This window comes from Sander lucioperca, chromosome 8, assembly GCF_008315115.2.
Source record: "Sander lucioperca isolate FBNREF2018 chromosome 8, SLUC_FBN_1.2, whole genome shotgun sequence".
NCBI classification, from domain to species: domain Eukaryota; kingdom Metazoa; phylum Chordata; class Actinopteri; order Perciformes; family Percidae; genus Sander; species Sander lucioperca.
In genome coordinates this window covers 33,901,783-33,924,530 of record NC_050180.1, presented here as the reverse complement: position 1 = coordinate 33,924,530, position 22,748 = coordinate 33,901,783, and the positions used below count along the sequence as shown (strand labels likewise).

The following is a 22,748-nucleotide window of genomic DNA, read 5'->3' as shown; positions in this document are numbered from 1 at the left end:
TAAATTAAATAAATCCTTTAATCCTTTTGTGTAGGGATTTCACGTTGCAGTACCTGAGACGGTCACCAACACGCATAGGTGGGAAGTACAAGAAGGCAGTGTACAGTCTGTTCAGAAATGAGTCATTCACTGAAAGGTTAGAGCCCAAGCAAAGGAAAAATGAGCTTGGGATCTTGGGCCCAGTGATCAAAGCACAAATCCGAGATGTCATCAAGGTGAGATCACGTTTAAATGAATCTAAGTTTATAGCACTTTGTCTACAAAATGATAATTCACATAACACACTTCATTATAAAACATCAGAGAAACACAATACGAGAATAAGAAGAGCTGCACTGTAAATGCTAAGCTAAAAGAGCTGTCTTAAGGTTTGGTTTAAACCTGTGGACAGACACCATAAGTCCATCATACAAGTTTCTCCCCAGCATGAAGCTTCATAGGAACCCTCCAGAAAACTCAGGTTCTTTCTCCATTTCCTAGTGTAGACATCCAGTCTGGAAAAACATTTATATGACATTTTCTCAAACGCTGCCACCCTAGCCATCTCACAAGCCCACTCCTGGATTCACCCCTTCATTCTTCCATCCCCTTAAAATAATCTGTCTGACTATCATTAAACAAGTCTGGACCCAGCTTCTTATGTGCTTATCCATCCCATTTAGGATTGACCCATCTCCTAGAACAAATAATCTTGGGCTGAATGGAACCTGGGTCTCTGCAATCCGACAAAGGTTATCTTAAATCCCAGTCCACAATTCCTGGACCTTATTACAGGACCATAGGACATGAAGTAATTGGCCGTCCTCTGTCTTACATTTCCAACAATTTGGTGCGTCTTTCAAAGCAAGTCTTCTTGAGGGCTGTGCAGGCTCCATCCCCCAGGTTCTGCATAAGCATAGAAGCCTTGTTATCAGGGGTATTTTAAAACAATGACTGTGAGCATAGAGCCAACTCAAGAATCATGTGTCACTCTAATACTTTCATTCTTTCATTCTAATTATCCAGCATTTGTCACTGTCAACATGTCTTCTCACATCCTCCTGTCCCTTTTTAAAGATTGTTTTTAAGAACATGGCCTCCAGGCCCTACAGCATCTATCCACATGGGCTGACAATAGAGAAGTCACACGAGGGAGTAAACTACCCAGCAGGAGGTACTAAATCTCTCCTCACAGTAACACTTGGGTATTGGTATCCACTCTGGTTTTATTAAATAAAAGGATTACAATTAATTTGATGAGGTATTTTCCAATGTGTTTGCCAGGCAACCAGTCTCATGGTGTTCAGCCAGGTGAGACACACACCTACATATGGAGAGTGGTCGAGGAGGACGAGCCTCTCGATGGAGACTCTCGATGTCTAACACGACTATACCACAGTGCAGTCGACACAGTGCGCGACATCGCCTCAGGGCTGATAGGACAAATCCTCATCTGCAAGTATCGGTCCCTCAATATCAGGGGGGTGCAGGTAAGAGGATTCTACGTTCATTAATTTGTATGTGTCGTTTAATGTTAGTCTGTCTGTCGATCAATTGGTCCATCCGTACATTGATTCTGTATTATACATTTAACACATTTAAATACACCCGCCAAATGCAGTGTCAATCAGATGAACGGTTGTCGAGAAAATCAAAAGACAGATAGACAGAGACTCCTTTCATTTTAGTTAGATTAAAAGTCAGAGTCAAAGTTTTACTTTTGTTTTGTTTCTACAGCTGAAAGCAGACAAGGAACAGCATGCTATGTTGGCTGTATTTGATGAGAACAAGAGCTGGTACCTGGATGAAAACATTCGCCAATATTGCGATCGATCCAAAGTCAACAAGGCAGACCTAGACTTTTACAAGTCCAATGTCATGCACTGTAAGTTTTTACCACAATCAGATTGAAGCTAATAAAAGCTCATCCTAAAAAGATATACTATATTGACTCCATTATTTGGTTATACATCTGACTGCAATGTCTTGAACTGCCTGTGCAACAACTAATATTCATGTGTATGTCCTCACAGCAATCAACGGTTATGTGTTTGAGAGCGGCCCGCTCTTGGGCTTCTGCAATGGCGAGATTGCAACATGGCACGTGTCCAGCATTGGAGCACAGGACTACATCCAGACAGCTACTTTCTACGGCCATACATTTGAGGTGAATGGGCGGACAGAGGACTTCCTCAGCCTCTACCCTATGACTGGAGAGACCATCACTATGAACATGGACAACATTGGTCAGTCAGGGCTTACAATTCCTTCTTTTATGTCTGATTATGTAAATATTTCATCTGTAGGGTTACTTTTACTTTAAGAAAATATCGTTACAGTAGAGAGTTAATAGTTAAATAGTTGATAGTTAAAGCTATATTGCTTAGTTTCGGCGCCCCCATGAGGAATTTTGACTAATGGCAACAACACTGTCGGCACATCCACATGACGCTAGTCTCGCATTGCCATCCACAGCGCTGCGGAGGAGGGTCTGGCTAGTCCGCACAGCATTCTGGGATGGGAGAAAAACATGCTCTGGTTTATTGGCATTTCTTTAAACCAACCACAATTGTCTTGGGCGGCGCTAAGCGCCCAACAGAGCCACGGTGCCGCTGCAAAATAGCCTCAGGAAGGAACTTGTTTTGGTGAAACGTGTACGTTCAAAGGTTGTTTTAGTCGTGCAACAGAAAGCTCAGATTGGACAGATAGTCTAGCTAGTTGTCTGGATTTACCCTGCAGAGATCTGAGGAGCAGTTAACCATAGTCCTCAGAAATCCACCAGAGTTTAGAACGCCAACACAAAGAAAGCGGAAGGTGACGGACATCCGGCCAAAATGAGGGACATCAGGCAGAATTTCCGGCGGCACCTTAACAATCCCGGAAATGAAATGACGTCGATATAGACTAACATGACGCAAACCTTTGGTGATCGTGCACCAGCCCCACCCCTCCTCCACGCAGTTGCTAGTATCGTTTATCCTGTCAAATCAAGGAGGACACAGAGGATGAAAAAAAAACATGATCAGACTCTTTAAAGGAGGTAATTATCTTGTAATTTTTATTTCCTCCTCATTTCCAACGCTAAACGCTGCTTTCTCAGCGGTGGCTTACAACGCATTACTTGAGCTGCTGCGCACTAATGTCGCTAGATTACACCATTTTGTAAACATAGCCATACTGAGGAATACAGAGATAGTTTTGTAGAGCTGATAGGCTTAATGAGCTTGGTATCAACTAATTTGGCAATGGCTTAATTGTAACTGAAGTTCATTAATATAGAATAGTTGCACACTGTAGCTTTATTGCCATCATCTTAAAGTTTTGCATTTGCAAAGTGACAGTTGCTTAGTTTTTTCATGGATGGTTTTTGTGTGTCTTTCTTGAACCAGGTGTCTGGCTCATGGCTTCCCTAAATTCCCATGGGACAACCAAAGCAATGCGTGTAAAGTTTCAAGATGTTGAGTGCTATCGTGACAACCTGTATGAGTACAGTGACGTATCAATGGACTTTAATGAGTGGAACCCTCTGAGCTCGGCTGAAATCAAGAAGGATGAGGAGAAGCCCAAACCTGTGAAACCTGTAACATCCGCTGAGCCAGACAGTTACACAGACATGTTTGCAGATGAATTAGGTCTCAGGTCTCTGAAGAACCCATCGAGGGCCTCGAGTGTGGAGCAGCTGGACCTCTCTTTCCTCGATTATGATGCTGTTGATGTGCCCGAAGGAGATACGAATATCACCCCTAATTTCAAGGAGACGAAAAATAGAAGTGAGACCTCTATTCCAAAGCCAAATACATTAAATGAGATTTCAAATTGGGAAGAGGTGGATGAACTTAACCTTACAGCGGTTAATTTGCTAAACCAAAGCATGAGCGAGAATACAACACATATGCAGAACAGTAGTGCGCCATCATCTTTTAACAATTCATCGGTTTATAAAACAGAGAACACAACCATGTTTTATAGCCCAAATATATTCCTAAAGAATGACAGCATAACAACAGATAGCAGTGCTTCTGTATCAAATCTCGATAATGTTGCAGTGTCTGGCAACACATCCGTTCACAATGCTACGGTTTTATCAATGGTTCAAAATGTATCCACAGAGATTAACAATCATACTGCAACATTACAAGAAACTACCAATCTTAGTGTAGCTTTAAGAGGAGATTCAAGTTCCATCTTGGAGACTGAAAAAGTGCATGTAACCCTGACTGGTGATAACCTGCCTTCCGTGGGCGTGGTCTTGGTGGAGGACTCCGAGGAGAGACTCACCAGAGGGGATGTGTTTTCTTACTCTGTGCCTCTATCCAATTCCAGCCCAAACAATCTCCACAGTACACCAGAGAGCAACGCCACCTCTCTGTCACACAGTGTAAAAAAGGAAAATGAGAATCAAACAGCAGCTAACCATGTTAACGTGTCAGCAGACAAAAAAAACCCTCTGTTGTCTATTCCAATGGCCGATGTTGAAGAGGTTAACATCATCAGCATAGAGAGAAGCAACTTGACCATCCCAGAATTAGAGGTGGAGGCTACAGACAACAAAACCAGTGACAATGACTCCCTGATTACCACAGCCAAGATGTTTATTTCTATGGCTGATGTTGAAGAAGTTAACATCATCAGCATAGAGAGAAGCAACTTGGCCATTTTAGATTTAGAAGTGGAGGCCACAGACAAAGAAACCAGTGACATAAACCCCATAATCACAGCAGCAGAGCTGTTTGTTCCAATGGCTGATGTTGAAGAAGTTAACGTCATCAGCATAGAGAGAAGCAACTTGACCATCTTAGATTTAGAAGTGAAGGGCACAGACAACACAACCAGTGATAATGACTCCTTAATCACCACAGCAGAGCCATCTATTCCAATGGCTGATGTTGTAGAGGTTAGCATCAACAGCACAGAGAGAAGCAACTTGATCATCTTTGAGATGGAGGTGGAGAGTGACAATGACTCCCTGGTTACCGCAGCTGATCCGGAGTATGGACTTCAAATGAATTCCACTGAAAGTGTGCCTATTTCAGCCAATTCCAGCCTTGATGATGTAACACACGTTTTGCTTAAAACTGGGCCCTTACATAATGTAACAGAGAATACATTAAGATCAAATTTATCAGAGGAGATTAGTTCAGAGATTTGGGAGAATGTCACAGCTTTTCCTGGTGAGTTGAACCACACATCTCCTGCAGAACGTTTATCCAATGAGACTGAGCTGTACCTCACGAGCGAAACGTTAAGAAAGAACAATTCTGAGGAGCTAAGCGCCTTAGACAGCATCGAAGAAGTGCTAATCTACCTCACAGAAAACAAAACGCACGTGATTAAAACCACGAATGTCAAAACGCAGGGGCACAACTGGACTTATGAGGGAACTCACCAAATGGAATCGGTGGAGATCCTTGACTACATGATGAAATATATCGGGAAAGAAACCCCTAAAACGACACCAACTCCAAAAAAGATCAAGAAGGTGCACCTCCGACAGAGGCCTCAGAAAGGCCAAGGCATGAAAACAAAGAGGAGGAAGGAATACAAGCCTCAGGCCAAGAGTGGCTTACCATTCTCCCCCCGGGGGTTCAATCCAGGCATAACCCCGCGTGGGGCACGACCGCTTTCATCACAGACCGTCTCTGATGAGGAGGAGCTCATTAACGAGCCTGTGGTCATCGGTGTGCCCCGGCCTGATTTCAGTGACTACGAGCTGTATGTTCCTGGAGACGACCCAGATCATCTAGGGTTGGAGGAAAATGTGAAGGCAGATGAATACGAGTATGTGTCACACATAGACCCCTACCAGAATGATGTAGACATCAAGAATCTCAACCTGGATGACACCGCCAAATACTACTTAAAGTTATCAGGCCCGAATGTCAAGACTTATTTCCTTGCTGCAGAGGAGGTTGAGTGGGACTATGCTGGCTACGGACAGAGGTAAGCTCAGCGATAGAAGTAGGTTAGTAGTTAGTTATAGATTTTTTTTTAAGATTATTTTTTGGGGCATTTTAGGCTTTTATTTCCACAGGACAGATGAAGACATGAAAGGGGAGAGAGAGGGGGAATGATATGCAGCAAAGGGCCGCAGGTCGGAGTCGAACCCGCGGCCGCTGTGTCGAGGAGTAAACCTCTGTATTTGTGCGCCTGCTCTACCAACTGTGCTAACCCGGCCACGTAGTTAGCTATAGATTTATTGGAAAACTTCACAGCAGGTTCTAGGGCTCTAGGTTGTTTCTTTTATCATCGATATCAACTTGCGCCATATCATACACATCCCAAAAGGCTGCAAACATATTGCGAAACACACTAGTTGAAAGAAAATATCAATAGAAAACTGCACTTTAAAATGTAACTCACTCTATTTTTTTAGTGGTGCCTTTTCTTTATCGTGCAGCCCTATCAGGTACACAGCTATACACATGCAATGATGAAATATTGTCCTGTTATCGCAACAGGAGACCGGAAGAATCGCAACCAAACAGCAGAGAAACTAAGTTCACCAAGGTGGTTTTCCGAGGTTACATGGACAGTAGCTTTAGCACACCTGACTTCCGTGGAGAGCTCGATGAGCACCTCGGCATCCTGGGACCTGTCATCAAGGCCGAGGTTGGGCAAAGCATCATGGTAAGACTGTCAGCATTGACTGCAAAGCCAAAATCTGTATAACTGTTCTGGGATCTCGCATTTTCAAATTGTATTTTGTCATCATTTTTTATGTTTGTTTTTTTAATCAATTGTAGCATTTACATGGTTTGTATTGTTGCTTTATGTCAACCATGCCTTAATGGAATAGTTTGACATTTTGGGATAACCACGTAGTTTCTTTTTTTCCAAGAGTTAGAATTACTTATTTAGAATAAAATAAGAAGTGTCTGTATGCTAAACATGAGATTGCAGCCGGTTAGCTTAGCTTAGCACAAAGACTGAAAACGAAGGGAATAGCTAGCCATGCTCCATGTAACAAAATCTGTCTACTAGCATCTCTAAAGCTCACTAATTAACTTGTTAAATCTCATTAGTTTGATCCGTACAAAAACCCAAAGTGTAATGACAAAAAAGAAAAGTTTTGGTTTCATGGGTTTTATTTTTGCCGGACTATTTCTTGGCCAGAAACAGTAACTTCCTGCAGGGAGCTAGCTGATTCCCCACGTTTACAGTCTTTGTGCTAAACTAAGCTAACTGACTTCTGACTTTCATATTTACCTACATTGATCTTTTCATCTACCTCTCGGCAGGAAAGTGAATAAGTGTGTCTTTTTGTCTTGTAGGTGGTGTTCAGGAACAAAGCCAACCGTCCGTATTCTTTACATCCAAATGGGGTTTCCTATACCAAGCAGACAGAGGGTCTGTCCTATGAAGATGGCTCTAAGTACTGGTATAAATATGACAATGAGGTTCAACCCAATACCACCTTCACATATTTATGGAAGGTCAATTCTATGGTTGGGCCAATGCCAGACGAGTCTCACTGTCGGACCTGGGCCTACTATTCTGGCGTTAATCCTGTGAGTAATTTGTACTATGTAGACAATTGTTTAGTATGTCAGGCATTGAATAAATGCTATTTACAAATACAAATTAAAGCCACTGGGTATAGAATGAGTTTCTGAATCTGGCAACCCCTAGCAGCGGCATACGCAACCCACTGTGGGACACAGATGAATGGGCTGAAAGTAGTCTGGATCGACGATAATTCATTTACTGTCTGATCTGTCGGGATCTTCCGCCGGATGTCCCTCGCCTTGCAAAACTGTGTTTGTTTCGGGAAACAACAACAAACTTCGAGTTAGCAAGCTATTTGCTGAAAATGGCAAGTTTTAAAGAAAAATTGGATCGTGCAACAAGGCAGGCCTGCTTGGTTCTTTCAGGGAATAATAATAATAATAATAATAATAATAATAATATTACATTTTATTTATGGGCGCCTTTCATAGCACTCAAGGACACCTTACAGTTAAAAAGGCAAATATGAAATTAAAACAATGATGGTAAAGATTTACAAAGAATATGTTTATGGCATTTATTATTTAACTGGGACGCTTTGGTACCAATTGGCAGGGATTTGCAATGGACAAAATACACACGGCGATACACTGGTAAGAGCTAATGACGTACTGTATGTGTGAAGTTAGCCAGACCTTACTCCACAGCACTGTAGAGATCCGAGCAAGCGAGACTAGGCTGAAAGTAACTGTATCAATTTTCACCAGGATTGTGTAATTCCTCTACAAACCCAGATGTTTGGGTTTGGGTTGAGCAAAGTGGAAGGTATTCACTAGCGTATGATCTGTCTCTTAGGAAAGAGACATCCACTCTGGCTTGATTGGGCCTTTGCTGGTGTGTCGAGAGGGCACCCTGGACAAGACGTTAAATGACATGCGGGAGTTCACGCTGCTTTTCATGACCTTCGATGAGTCGCAGAGCTGGTACTACAAGGAGAACCAAGAGATGATGCAGAGGAAAAGCCGAAGGAGATTAATGGATACCAACCCCAATGACAAATTCAAGTTCCACTGTAATGCATTATGTACCTCCAACTAGCCTGCTTTAAATGCCCAAAACCTTTTGATAACCTAGGATTATATCACATGCAAATTTAAACACACAGAGTATGTTCGTACACTTTTGGTAATATATCATTGTGTCAACATATGTAGGTATAACTGAGCTGCAATATCTTTTCTTCCATGCATTCAAGATTGATCAGTTACAGAACAGAAAAACCGGACCAAAACTGATAAAAAATCTTTTTGTCTGTTGTTTCCCAAGCCATTAATGGCATTACATACAACCTGAAGGGCCTGAGGATGTACACCAAGCAGCTGGTGTGCTGGTACCTGATCAACATGGGTTCTCCCAAAGACTTTCAGAGCGTCCACTTCCATGGACAGACGTTCCTACACAAGAAGACCACCAGCTACAGACAGGCCGTCTACCCGCTGCTGCCTGGTGAGCAACACCACGTCTCTTTGCTAAATTCAGAATAACATCTTCTGTTCAAGTAGTTCTATTCAAGTTTTGAATAGAGGTATTAAAACTGCTCTGGAACTTCATCCAGAGTGGAACTCTTGTAAAAAAAAATATACATAATATACATATGAAAACAGACATCTCATTTTTGTCAAACATACAATGTAGCAGGTTTGCTTAATGAGCCATGCGGTCGGTAGCCTACTACTACTACAACAAACCATTCAAATATAAAATGCTGGGCGATATGGAGAAAATCAGACATCACAATATTTTTGACCAAATACCTCGATAACGATATTGCGGCGATATTGTAGGGTTGACAATTGGTGCTTTCACAAAATATTTACACAATGAGATTTGTGATAAATAATCATCAGTAATGTGGATATAATGACTAAGTGGGTCACATCACTTTACTGCAATGCAGCCTTTAAAACCAGAAAAACACAACACTTATGTCATATTACGATATTACGATATCCAATATCAAAGACGATATCTAGCCTCATATCACGATATCAATATATATATTCATATATTGCAGAGTCCTACTTACACTCTTCATGAACGCACACAGAATTTTCACACTGTTTTACTGCTGCAGTGGAAGAAGTACTCAGATCCTTAACTTCAGTAAAAGTACTAATACCACACTGTAAAAGTACTCTGTTACAAAAGTATGTACGTTTCATCAGAAAAATGTACTCAAAGTGTCAAAGTAAAATGCAGAAAAATCCTCACATTTTAGAAACTGGAAACAATCAAAATTGTTCTGCCATGTGTTTAATGGTCTAGTCATGTCAGCTGGACTTGTAGGCCTTTGTAGTGTTGGGTAGTTTAATGTCAAATAAAACATTGTATTTTATAGACTACATGTGTTTTGTGTGCAAAACTCTTAATCTGTAAAGTAACTAGTAACTAAAGCTGTCAGATTAATGTAATGGAGTAAAAACTACAATATCTCTCTCTGAAATGTAGCGGAGTAGAATTAGAAAGTGGCATGAAAAGAAAAGACTCAAGTAAAGTACAAGTACCTCAACATTTGTACTTAAGTACAGTACTTGAGTAAATGTACTTAGTTACATTCCACCACTGAATGCAGAGAATATCTACCGGCTATATTGGATGTCAACAAACGTTGCAGACACAGTGTGTTTCAACATAATTTTTGTTACAAACTGTCTTTCAGGGAGCTTTGCTACTCTGGAGATGTATCCATCCAAACCTGGCCTGTGGCAGCTGGAGACGGAAGTTAGTTTCAACCAAGAGAAGGGCATGCAGACCCTCTTTCTGGTTCTAGATAATGGTACAAACAAAACAAAAAAAAAAAAACACCCTGCAGCATTTAGACATACTGTTATGTTGTGCTTCTATATTGAGATATTATATTATGTTTCCTCCAAGAGTGCTACCGTCCGCTGGGTTTGGAATCAGGCAGTGTGAATGACAACCAGATCACAGCGATCAACACTAGAGGTACAGTAGCAACGCATCCATATGTGGTCCTACTGCAATCACAATGACTTTTGGAATTATTGTATAGGGCTGCAGCTAATGATTATGTTCATTGTTGATTAATCTGTCGATTATTATTTATTGTTTGGTCTATAAAATGTCAGGAAATGGTGAAAAATGTCAATCCGTGTTTCCCAAAGCCAGAGAAGACACCTCAAATGTCTCGTTTTGTCCACAACTCAAAGATATTCAGTTTACTCTCACAGAGGAGAGAAGAAATATATACATATTCACATTTAACAAGCTGACATCAGAGAATTTTAACTTTTTTTTTCTCCATAAAAATGGCTCAAACCATCTATTCGATTATCAAATTAGTTGGCGATTAATTTAGTAGTTGACAATGAATTATTGCTGTAAATGTCTATATGCAATATGTCATAGGAGGAATGACAATATTTCCATCTTTGAAGGATCATGGAAGCCCCATCTTGCCAGATTGAACAATCTGGGTAAATTCAACGCATGGAGCACAGAGCAGAACAAGAGCTGGATTCAGGTATGTGTTTTAATGTTAGAAGTGTGTGTGTGTGTGTGTGTGTGTGTGTGTGTGTGTGTGTGTGTGTGTGTGTGTGTGTGTGTGCGTGCATCGTGTGTGCGTGTGTGTGCGTGCTTGATTATATTTGCATAAGTGCACTTGCTTTCTATATACATATATTTGTAAGGGAGGGAGGGGGAAGGGAAGAGTTCAGTTATTTAATTTGTTTTGTTAATGTACAGTACAGTCTAAAGTTTGAACACGCTTTCTCATTCACTTGAATTGGAAAGCTTGTCCAAACTTTTCACTGGTACTGTATGTTTTGTGAAAGAAGGGGGCAGATTATATAAGATTAATCTTCTTTCTGCTCCTTTTTATTCAGGACTTGAAATTTGGTGTTTGCATTAAGATGTTTGTTTGTTTAATGGATGAAATATATATATATATGATAATAAAAAAATTCCGCTACCTGTGGACTTCCCCCTGCACAGGTGGACTTCCAGCGGCCAGTTGTAATCAGCCAGGTGGCCACGCAGGGAGCCAGGCAGATGTTATATTCCCAATATGTGGTCAAGTACGCTATCTCCTACAGCACCGACCGCCAGAAGTGGATCTTCTATAAGGGCGACAGCAGGGACCTCAGGAAGGTGGGAGAAGTTTGATCACTTTTGATCAATGCCAACGCCAACAGATACAAACTAAGAGAGAAGTGTGTTATCACCATTTGTCTGCCTCTCCCGCTTTCACCAGGTATTCTCTGGGAACCAGGAAGCCTACGAGGAAAAGAAAAACATCTTCTTTCCTCCTGTGGTTGGACGCTTTATCAGGCTCCATCCCATCGACTGGTACAGCAAAGCCACAGTCCGCATGGAGTTCTACGGCTGTGAGCTCGACGGTAAGATGTTACTGTACACGTGTGTGCCATGGAATTCGTTATTTTCAAATTCGCGAAATATGCATAATCCACTAGGTGGATTCTACTCTTGTGTTTTTTTTGGCGCAGAGTGGCAAAATTGGTGTCAAAGATTATCTGGAACCTCAGTATTTATTTCACACATTCTTGGTTTTGTAAATTGTTCACCAGCCACTAGGGGTGGAAATCACCAGAGGCCTCACGATATGATTACATCACGATACGATTACATCACGATACGATAACATCACGATACGATAACATCACGATATGATATTATTGCGATTTTAAACATTGTGACACTGTGACCAGCGCATAGAAATACGCATCCGGTATGAATGGCCAGGCGCGATATCAGGCAACAAATTAACGCTACGCAATCCTTAAGCGCCCGGTGTGTTCCAGCTGTTAGGCAAAATTTTAAAGAATGTACTATAACAGTATCGGAACCCTTAAAGGAGAATTCCGGTCGATTTCAACACGTAGCTCTGTTGTTTGTAAATTTGGAGTGCTGTCAGTAGCGAGAAAAACGAAGAACACCAGAACTAAACAGAGCTGAATTAGCACAACATTTATACATTTATTTCACATCTACTGCAGTCAGATTCACTGTGCTCATTCTGAAGGAATCACTTCACATGGGTAGGCACTTGTAATGACATTTCGAACATGTTAAGAGGCTAAAAGCACGTTTAAAACTTGCCCGGTTTCAGCCTCCTTGGTGCTAACGCTAGCTGGAAGATAACACGGTGTAGGCAACACCGATTGTTTCCGTTTTTCTCGCTACTGACAGCACTCCAGATTTACAAACAACAGAGCTACGTGTTGAAATCGACCGGAATTCTCCTTTGAAGTGACACAGATACTAAAAGAATACTTCATTTGAAATAAACTATTTTTATCAGAGGCCACAGACAAACGTGTAGTAAAGCCATACTTTTCGAACGTTTTGGTGGCATCTCGGCCTGTTGAACTGATACTCAAATATACGCCAAATGCCACCACGCTCAACTTCATCACACTGTATGGGTTGCAGCTGCTGCCATAGTGGGCCAATCACATGTCGCATTCAATCGAAGAACGCTTGCAGTGATCGTCTGCATTTTTTTCTAGACCTTTTCTAGGTACAAAAGTTAATAAATGCAGGTATTGTTTGACTGGAGAAGTTTCGATACTACTTGGTACTGGGTTATTTTGGTCAATACCTTAAAGCACATGTTTCAAACTCAAGGCCCCTAGCAGATTTTGATCAGGCCTGCATATCAATTAGGGTCACAATAAATTTCAGCCCACCTCGTTTTTGTTGCTTTTTTTCGGATGTTTTCTGTCACTTTTGGCACTTTTTCTCACTTTTCTGCCGACGTTTTTTGTTGTTTGTTGTCTATGATGGCTAAAGAATTTTTTCACTGACTTTGTTAGTGTTTTGTGTCGACCAAACTGTAAGTGAGAAGACTCAAAGTTATCATAGTAACATATACATGCCTGGCCCTTGATGTGATTCTCATTTTCCAGTGAAGTTTAGCTTGACATTACTGCCTTAAAGCAACACCAAAGCACTTTTCCTCTTCGGTCCCCCTACAGGTTGGAAGCGGAATTGTCCATTACCGCTGTCGTATGTCTCATTCGAATTACAGATCCGCTACCCGATCTGGCAAACTTGCATAGTGCGGTTATAGCCGATTGAGGGCCGCAAAGTGAATGCAGAAGTGCCGTTCACCCTGTTACGAGTTGATGAACCACTGAAACGATTTTGGAAACATTATTTTAAGGTACAAAAGAATCTTTGGTGTTGCTTTAAAGGTATTGAGCGTCCGATACCCAGCCCTAGTGTAGACACAGTATGTACTCCAGTAGTGTCACAGAGTTGGGGTTTCTGTAAATGTGACATTTCTAATCTCCTGTGTCAGGTTGCTCTGTGCCTCTGGGGATGGAGAGCAGACTGATAGAAGACCATCAAATCACAGCCAGCTCCACAGCTACCAGCTGGTACTCTGGACCCTGGAGACCCTCTCTCGCACGCCTCAACACACAGGGAACCATCAATGCATGGCAGGCTAAGGTACAAATCAATAAAACTGACATGACAGGTCAAAATAAATGAATTTAAATTCATAGTAAGCATCAGGTAGAATGTTATGTTCCTGTAACACAGGATCTGAGTGACCTGCTAGCTGTATACCCACACCTGCAGCCCCTAAAAACCCTTGAAAATGTGTGAATTGTATGCCTGTACAGTTGATCAAATTTTGATCAGGATTTTGATTTCCGCTCTGAACGATCAGAAAAAAAAACGTACTTCATTACTGTACTAAAGATCCCTATTTTTTTATCTTATTTTGGCACTTACTTTCCACACCTACCTCACTTCCTTTCCTCCCCTGTCATCACCACTGATTGGCTTTTGTTTCCACCCTAATTACCTGATTGAGTTCACCTGGTCACTCCTTATTTAAAGACTGCACTCTCTCTCAGTCAGTCTGTTCTACACCTTTGCATGGGGCGGCAGCTGATTCTTACGGTGGCCGACAGGGGCAGACGCCCTGCAACTTAAGAAAACACACGCAAATAGACAAAACACAAGCAAATTAAGAAAACAACTTCATTAATTTGACAACACATGCGCAGCATTCAGCAAACGCGCTGCAAATACCACAACACAACCAAATACATAAACGCACTGCAAATACACACAACACGACCAAATAGATAAACGCACTGCAAATACACACAACACGACCAAATAGATAAACGCACTGCAAATACACACAACACGACCAAATACATAAACGCACTGCAAATACACACAACACAACCAAATACATAAACGCACTACAAATATGAAACGATTCAAAAAGAAAAGCACACCAACCCAGAAAACAAATGCAACAAAAAAACGCTGCATCCAGATTACACAACGGAAGTTCTCCAGACCTCTAGAGGGAGCAGCTAGTGGAACAGCTGGATTTTCGACCTCACGGGGAGAGAGAGAGAGAGAGAGAGAGAGAGAGAGAGAGAGAGAGAGAGAGAGAGAGAGAGACAGAGAGAGAGAGGTTTGACTTGTAGGATGCCTTTATGACCTACTGAAGGAATTTGTGTAATATTTAATTTACTGGGGCTGCTCAATTATGGAAATATGGAACATACACACAATTATTTTGGTCAGAATTGAAATCATGATTTTATAACACCATTTCTTGTTGACTTTTGGAAAGATTATTTAAATGTTGCCTGACTGAGTTTAGCCTTCGGGAGTAGAAAGTGAGCGTGTCATTCAGAACACAAGACAAAATAAGAGTACTTGCTAAACTGTAATGTAATTGTTAAGGAGGATTCAGTTTTAGAGGTTGATTGCCATCGTCACGGGGCATTGGTCAGAATGCATGAGTAAGCTACAGAGAAGTCAGTCCAGTCAATGAAGATTTATTCAATAAAAGGTGCTGAGGCAAATGATAATGGATAACATAACAGAACAGGCACGCATGGGTTGGAGAATCTACGGTGGCCGACAGGGGCAGACGCCCTGCAACTTAAGAAAACACACGCAAATAGACAAAACACAAGCAAATTAAGAAAACAACTTCATTAATTTGACAACACATGCGCAGCATTCAGCAAACGCGCTGCAAATACCACAACACAACCAAATACATAAACGCACTGCAAATATGAAACGATGCAAAAAGAAAAGAACACCAACCCCGAAAAAAGAAGCGATGCAAAAAGAAAAACAACTTCATTAATTTGACAACACATGCGCAGCATTCAGCAAACGCGCTGCAAATATCACAACACAACCAAATACATAAACGCACTGCAAATACACACAACACAACCAAATAGATAAACGCACTGCAAATACACACAACACAACCAAATACATAAACGCACTGCAAATACACACAACACGACCAAATACATAAACGCACTGCAAATATGAAATTTTTTTCAAACGTACTGTTTAGTTCACAAACATCCAACACACCAAAGTACAAGGTGTGTCCTTGTACTTTGGTCAAACCTCTCTCTCTCTCTCTCTCTCTCTCTCTCTCTCTCTCTCTCTCTTTCTCTGTCTGTCTCTTCCACAGCATGAGAACATGAACCAGTGGCTTCAGGTGGAGCTTCCCAAAATTAAGAAGATCACAGGTATCATGACGCAAGGAGCCAAGTCTCTGGGGAAAGAGATGTACGTCATGTCCTACGCTCTGCAGTACAGCACCAATGGGATCAACTGGAACCAGTACACAGATGATGAGAGCATCCCTTCCAAGGTGAGCGGTGGCTAAATCACATGGGAAATGCAATCATTCATTATTATTTACTACGTGTGAGTGGACAAGATAAATGATTCTAACCAATGTATTTCTTTCTCTCTCTCTCTCTCTCTCTCTCTCTCTCTCTCTCTCTCTCTCACCAAATCCAGACTTTTTTGGGAAATACCAATAACAACGACCATGTGAAAAACTACATCTACCCTCCTATTTTCTCCCGCTTCATCCGAATCATCCCAATAAGCTGGATGAACTCCATCACTATGAGAATAGAACTACTGGGCTGTGACTTTGAGTGACACACACACACACACACACACACACACACACACACATACACACACAGACACACACACCTATACGAAATCATGACAGGTGTACATGACATGTAGTGTGACGTGTCCTCTTATTAAAAGTGACACTACAACTGTATTTGATGTTACTGTAAATAACAAAAATTAAATAAAATAATAATAATTACATTTAAAAATCAAAATAACGACCTAAAAAGAAAAGAAATCTCTTCAAATAAATGAACTAAGAAGGCGTAGTGACATCTGAAGTCAAATAAGTGAAATCAAAAGTAGATTACGGCCGTTTAAACTCCATTAATTTTTTTTATCTCAACCGGTTGTAATCTTAACACATTTATAACGATTTAACCGATTCACGATGCTTCGTTACATCCCTATAAATCAGAGCCCTTGTGTGCAGGCAAACGCAAACATACATTTATTTCTTAGTCATGTCAAAATCCTATGTGCAAAGGTCTTTTATTATACAAATATATGCCCAGTTAAATGAGTTATAAAACTCAGTGGTAAGTGCAGTACGCATGAGTAATCTTAACCCTTTTGTGAACAGTTGTATGTTTTTGAAATACTAGTTGCATTTTTAAGCTGATATATGACATCAGAAATGATTATAAATGAATGTAAATATGTAAGTACAGATGTAATTTATTTTTTAATAAAAATAATTACCATTCTTACTTTTTCAGTGTCCAGCTCAGTGACGTATGGGTACATGAATTCATTTTTGATTCTGTTTGTCTCGGTATCCAAAGTATGAGTGTGAGAACTGGCAAACGTTAACATCAGTTAGCTAACGTTAGCTTGCTAATTCCACCCGGCACTGGGCTACACCGGGCTACACTGGTTAAAGATAACGAGCCAAACAAAGTTGTCAGTCATCTGGCGAGAGCACTGTGCTTTCCTATGCTGTGACATGAGTGTGAATCAAACATTAGGTTGTTAAATTTTACTAATTTAGTAGCCGGCCTGTGTAATTTTGACATTGGTCAACTGGAAGAAAAACCCTGTTGTGTGTTGAAAGAGCGCCACCTACTGTACCGGACAAAGGCGTAGATTTCGGGGGGGATGCAGAGGATTTATCCCCCCCCCACTATTTAGAAGAGGTAGATTTGTCCCCTCTCAAAAAATACGAAAGACAACCCACTCCCCAAAAGAGGTAAATAAATATCCATTCAGGGGGTTTAAAACGTGTACAGAAAACAAGAACTGTGTTTACTTGTGCTACATTTAGGAGGTTTAAGAACACAGCAGGAGAAATTAAAGATGTGATTTCATGTGATTTCATGTCTTTTATGTAGATTTTATGTAGAAACTTTGGAGCTTCTGGCTCATTCTCTAATAGATGTGTTGTTGAGCTGTACATGATTCCCAAATAACATCCCAGAAACACGTGTGATGTTTTGAATACGCAGACATTTTTGAACAATACAAGAGAATAATAATTTCCTTTACATAAAGACATTTGCACCACAAATTGTTGCATAACAATTCGCGAAAATGCAGGAAATTAAGTGTTTGATGCTCAAAATTTTCCGTGGTACCAATGTGTCCCAATGAGTCCCACCCAATGGTGAAACAAAACCTATGCCCTTGGTACTGGAGGTAGAGTTACTTCTGTCATTCTTCCCAATCTTCCCCGTTCATGTATAAGGAGAGAACTGGCATAACCCAGTTATTCACTTAACCAGAGTAATAGTGCGTTCCATTTACCTCGGAACTCCGAAGGCAAAGCTGGGAATGACGTCACACCCGAGTTGAATGCATTCCATTTACAAGTCGGATTTTCATTGTTTCATTGTTGTTGTAACCTGAGCTCAAAATCCAACATGGCTGCTCCATGCATAAACAGTTGTGAAAGCTGTAGTAACATATGGTTATATGCACTTCTGTGTCATTTGTGTCTCACTAAATCAGTCGTAAAATAAACTGGCATTGCTAACAACGGCTAACCTGGCTAGAGCTAATGAAAACAATGAAAATCCGACTTGTAAATGGAATGCATTCAACCCGGGTGTGACGTCATTCCCAGCTTCGGCTTCCAGGATCCGAGGTCAAAGTCGGAAACTTCCCCCCCGACCTTGGATTTCCGAGCTCGGAACTCGGGCATCCACGGGTAGCCTACCCCGAGCTCAAAATCCAACATGGCTGCTCCATGCATCAACAGTTGTGAAAGCTGTAGTAACATACAGTTATGAGCACTTCTGTGTCATTTGTGTCTCACTAAATCAGTCGTACACACAGCGCTGTCCATCTTCTCTCTGTGGACATGTTACGCTGTTTATATGCACAAAAACAACGTAATGCGTTGTTATAAACAGCCATTGCTAACAATGGCTGACCTGGCTAGAGCTAATGAAAACAATGAAAATCCGAGTTATAAATGGAACGCATTCAACTCGGGTGTGACGTCATTCCCAGCTTCGGCTTCCGAGTTCTGAGGTAAATGGAATCCACAGACTGACTGACACCAAGTTCCGAGCTCGGAAGCTTCCGAGGACAGGGGGTGTGTTTCCGACTTTGACCTCGGAAAATCTGACTTCCGAGTACAAATGGAAATGGCACTATAAGACCATACCCCGGTTACTGCCGTGCATGTGAACGCACTGACTGATATCTTCTCATGGTGTCTCGAAGGTGTCACTTTTAGCACCTCTGCTGAGGCCGAGGCCCCTCGTTAAGCAGCACCTTGGGGCCTCCTGAGTCAACAGACACGTGCAGCTGCAAACACATGCCGTGTTTATCCATATGCTGATCATGTGAAACTGGGCACCGGAGGTGTGAAAGTCTCAGCATGGCTGCCCTGCGTGCTGCTGATCTGGGAAGACCAATTCACTCCCAGGTAGCTGCATTGGACGACTGGCTGTCTGGGAGTACTGTCGATTCACGTCTGAGAATAAGTTACACCAAGCCGATACGCTACAAAATACTATATGGTGGTCTTAAAGGGGGATATTTCATTTCATTTCAATTATTTCATTTATAAAGACAGAGTACCCACCTTCAAGGAAGTTAACACTTGTCAATGGAGAGTGGCCAGACTCTGTACAAATGAAATGTACCAGAGTCTGGTAGGACCAGGCTATGGTATTAGTACTTTTACTTAAGTAAAAAGGACCTGAGTACTTCTTCCACCACTGGGTATGACTAATTCAAAGGCTGAAAACATCAGATGCATTTGTGACAGCAAACCACCAGATGTCGCCTTTGCAGAAGATCGGGCTATGACTAAATATCTTCACGTCAGTGTGATAAGACATTGGTACAGGTTAAAATGTACAGACAGGAGACAATAAGACACCATAAAGCGGCTAGAGCAAAAAATAAGCTTTCTGGGGCAACCTTTAGCTCACCCAGTAAGAGCGTGCGCCCCCATGTCGGCTGAGTCCTTTGCAGCGGCCCGGGTTCGAGTCCGACCTGCAGCCCTTTGCTGCGTGTCATCCCCCATCTCTCTACAACCTTTTCTGTCTTATCCACTGTCACTATCAAATAAAGGGGGAAAAGCCCCAAAAAATAATCTTAAAAAAAAGAAACTTTCTCAAGAAGCCATGCAGAGTGACAGGAAGCAGCATGACATTAGTACAGTTACACACTTCAACAGTATCCACATTCAATACGGGAAGCCACGCAAGCAACAAAACGCAGCCAAGCAGAACAGATTAGAGCCATCTTCCTCCAAAGCAGTAATAAGCAATGGCACACAAAAAAATTAAATGGATGGAGATCTTGATACAATATTAACAGTCGCAGTACAGGTTAATAAGATGGTGTCGGGGGCTTTGGGATCAGGCCTACTGTCATTTCACAGCTGAGAATCAAGTCACACCAAGCCAATATATCTAAACAAAAGACAAATAATATGCTACAAAATAATATATGGTGGTCTAGAGGGGGGGAAGTACAACTACAGTAAGGCAAAATCAGTGGTGGAAGGAGTATTCAGATCTTTTACTTTAGTAAAAGTAGCAACACTATAATGTAAAAATACTTCCACATTCAAAATCTTACTGTAATCCAAGTACAAAAGTATTAACATCAAAATATACTTAAAAGAACTGAAAACAAAAGTACTCATCATGCAGAATGGCCTGTTTCAGAATCATATATACTGTATTATATTAGTGTTTCTCAAATAGGGGTACACAAACCCCTGAGGGTACTATGGAGTACTGCAGGGGGTATGTGAGATTATTTGATTTAAAAAAAACATCATGCATAATTCCTAAAATAATATTACTACATTTAGTGATTCTAAACATTTACAATGTAGCAATTAAGTGTTTTTTTTTTTGTTACAATATTGTTGTTGAGTAAATCAGACACTGATGGCGCTGTATTGTGCCTCTTTATATAGTGAGGCTTTTGATTTCTACCGAAAATTGTTTTGTGCAGGTCAGGGGATACTTGGATGAAAAATAGTTCAAAGGTGGTACATTATTTGAAGAAAAAAACGATTAAGAAGAACTGTACATATCACTGAATTAAAGTGATGCATTAATGTGTTCATCTGTTTAATGTTGCAGCTGGTAAAGGTGGAGCTCATTCTAACTTTGTATACTCGTGGGTAGCTTAACCTATAACAATACATCAGAATGTATTAGTTGATTTACATTTTGTAATAATAATCTGAATCTGCAAAGTAACTATTTTTTGTACGCATTGCTTGACTTGACAGGGACAGTGCACACCTTCTTTAGCGTGGCAATAGCTCAGTCTGTAGGAAGTTGAATTGGGAACAGGAGGGGTCGCTGGTTCAAGTCCCCAAACGGACTGAAGTACGGAGTGTGGACTGGTAGCTGGAGAGATGCAAGTTCACCTCCTGGGCACTGCCAAGGTGCTCTTGAGCAAGTCACCAAACCCCCCCCCCCAACTGCTGAGGGTGCCTGTTCAGCAGTTGTCAGCCCACTCCTGAGCATGTGTGTGTGTATTTAGGCCTGTCTGAAGAGGAAAGGGCATGCTGTAAATGTTTGCTTCAGGATAGTTTAAGAGCTGTCTTTAAGCCAAAACAGCACATGAAAACTGACAGTTCATCATGATATTTTGCAAAGCAATCTCAACTCCAGGTCCACGTATCAACTTGTTTCAGACCTTACCACTATATTGTTTGATACGGTCGAAAGCTCCGGAACAAGTGAATGAGTTGAGATTGTTTTGTCTATTAAACTATTTGTTTTTCCGAGCATTTTTCCCAAATAAAAATCACTCCGCTCCACCACTGAACAAAGCAATTCAAAGGCTGAAAACCAGATGCAATTGTGACAGATCACCACCAGATGTCGCTCTAACTTCGCCTTTGCAAACGATCAGGTTCTTTAGGGTTTCAAAATTCTCTCACCTGTTCTACATTGCTATTATGCTATTAAAAAAATCTAATATGGCGTTCTTTTGGGGATCCTTGATTTACTATTAAAGCAGCCCAGATTATCATGGGATGGATTCAGCTGATTTGTCAGCTAAACATTCATTGTGTTGTGTGAACTGAACTCTACTCCAGCATAGTGTAACAAAAATAGGGTTCAAGATTAGTAATACTCTTTACGCCAAATTCCTACCCCACTTATGTTACAGTATGTACCTTAAAAATAGTAACATCAGATAATGTTTGCCTCTCTTCAGGTGGCAACAGTTGTGTTCTGGTTTCAGAATGATGAAGACAGTTGGAGAACGATTAGATATAAAAAGGATGCAGGATCTCCAGGGTGATTGTTTTTCCTTGGCAGCTGTCATGGTTTTCTGAAAACATTTACAGATTTTTAGGCATTCTACTATCTCAAATGGCTTTAAAAATGTTCATATAGCTGCTGTGAATGGGAAAGAACCCACCCCCCCCCCTCCCCGGGGGAGCATCCTCCTGATGTTTACAACGTCTGGCTCCGCCCCTGCTTTTAACTTTTGGCTGATGAGCACATGTTGCTGTTCTTTTACTCAGAGATTAGCCTATTAGAGAAGATGCTTTTGATATAAACAGCGATGGAAAAAGTATTCAAATCCTTTACTTTAGTAAAAGTACTAATCCCACACTGTAAAAAATACTCTGCTACAAGTAAAAGTCCTGCATTGAAAATGTTACTTAAAGGTCCAATGTGTGGGAATTTCTCCCATCTAGCGTTGAGATCATATATCGCAATCAGCTCTCTCGCGCCACGCAGTTCAAAGTACGTATTACAGCTACGGTAGCCTTCACGCTTCAAAAAGCCGGTCTCTTGCTCTTTTCAATATCCTTTTTCTTTTTCTGGGCGAAGAAGAAGAAGACTCTTGTTCTTGAAATTTGGATTTTGAATACGTGTGGTCCTCCATGTTTCCTTCTT

At 41.2% G+C, this 22,748-nt stretch overlaps 1 protein-coding gene across 4 annotated transcripts in view; it reads left to right on the top strand.

Annotated features, from left to right (window-relative positions):
- The window catches only part of f5 (coagulation factor V), a 50,633-nt gene that overhangs the window by 12,003 nt on the left and 15,882 nt on the right, over window positions 1-22,748 (top strand). The window contains exons 8-26 of one of the 4 annotated variants that reach the window (XM_036004081.1): window positions 35-215; window positions 1,057-1,153; window positions 1,264-1,469; window positions 1,717-1,864; window positions 2,013-2,225; window positions 3,369-4,470; window positions 4,771-5,919; window positions 6,438-6,606; window positions 7,251-7,487; window positions 8,281-8,497; window positions 8,752-8,931; window positions 10,145-10,261; window positions 10,360-10,431; window positions 10,884-10,969; window positions 11,440-11,595; window positions 11,699-11,843; window positions 13,769-13,920; window positions 15,947-16,129; window positions 16,282-17,122. In XM_036004081.1, the coding sequence (XP_035859974.1) occupies window positions 35-215; window positions 1,057-1,153; window positions 1,264-1,469; window positions 1,717-1,864; window positions 2,013-2,225; window positions 3,369-4,470; window positions 4,771-5,919; window positions 6,438-6,606; window positions 7,251-7,487; window positions 8,281-8,497; window positions 8,752-8,931; window positions 10,145-10,261; window positions 10,360-10,431; window positions 10,884-10,969; window positions 11,440-11,595; window positions 11,699-11,843; window positions 13,769-13,920; window positions 15,947-16,129; window positions 16,282-16,428 (4,957 nt within the window). In that variant the 3' untranslated portion in view covers window positions 16,429-17,122. Of the gene's footprint in view, window positions 1-34; window positions 216-1,056; window positions 1,154-1,263; window positions 1,470-1,716; window positions 1,865-2,012; window positions 2,226-3,368; window positions 5,920-6,437; window positions 6,607-7,250; window positions 7,488-8,280; window positions 8,498-8,751; window positions 8,932-10,144; window positions 10,262-10,359; window positions 10,432-10,883; window positions 10,970-11,439; window positions 11,596-11,698; window positions 11,844-13,768; window positions 13,921-15,946; window positions 16,130-16,281; window positions 17,123-22,748 lie in introns of those variants that run through there. The other 3 variants (XM_036004080.1, XM_036004079.1, XM_036004078.1) reach the window with 3 other exon arrangements.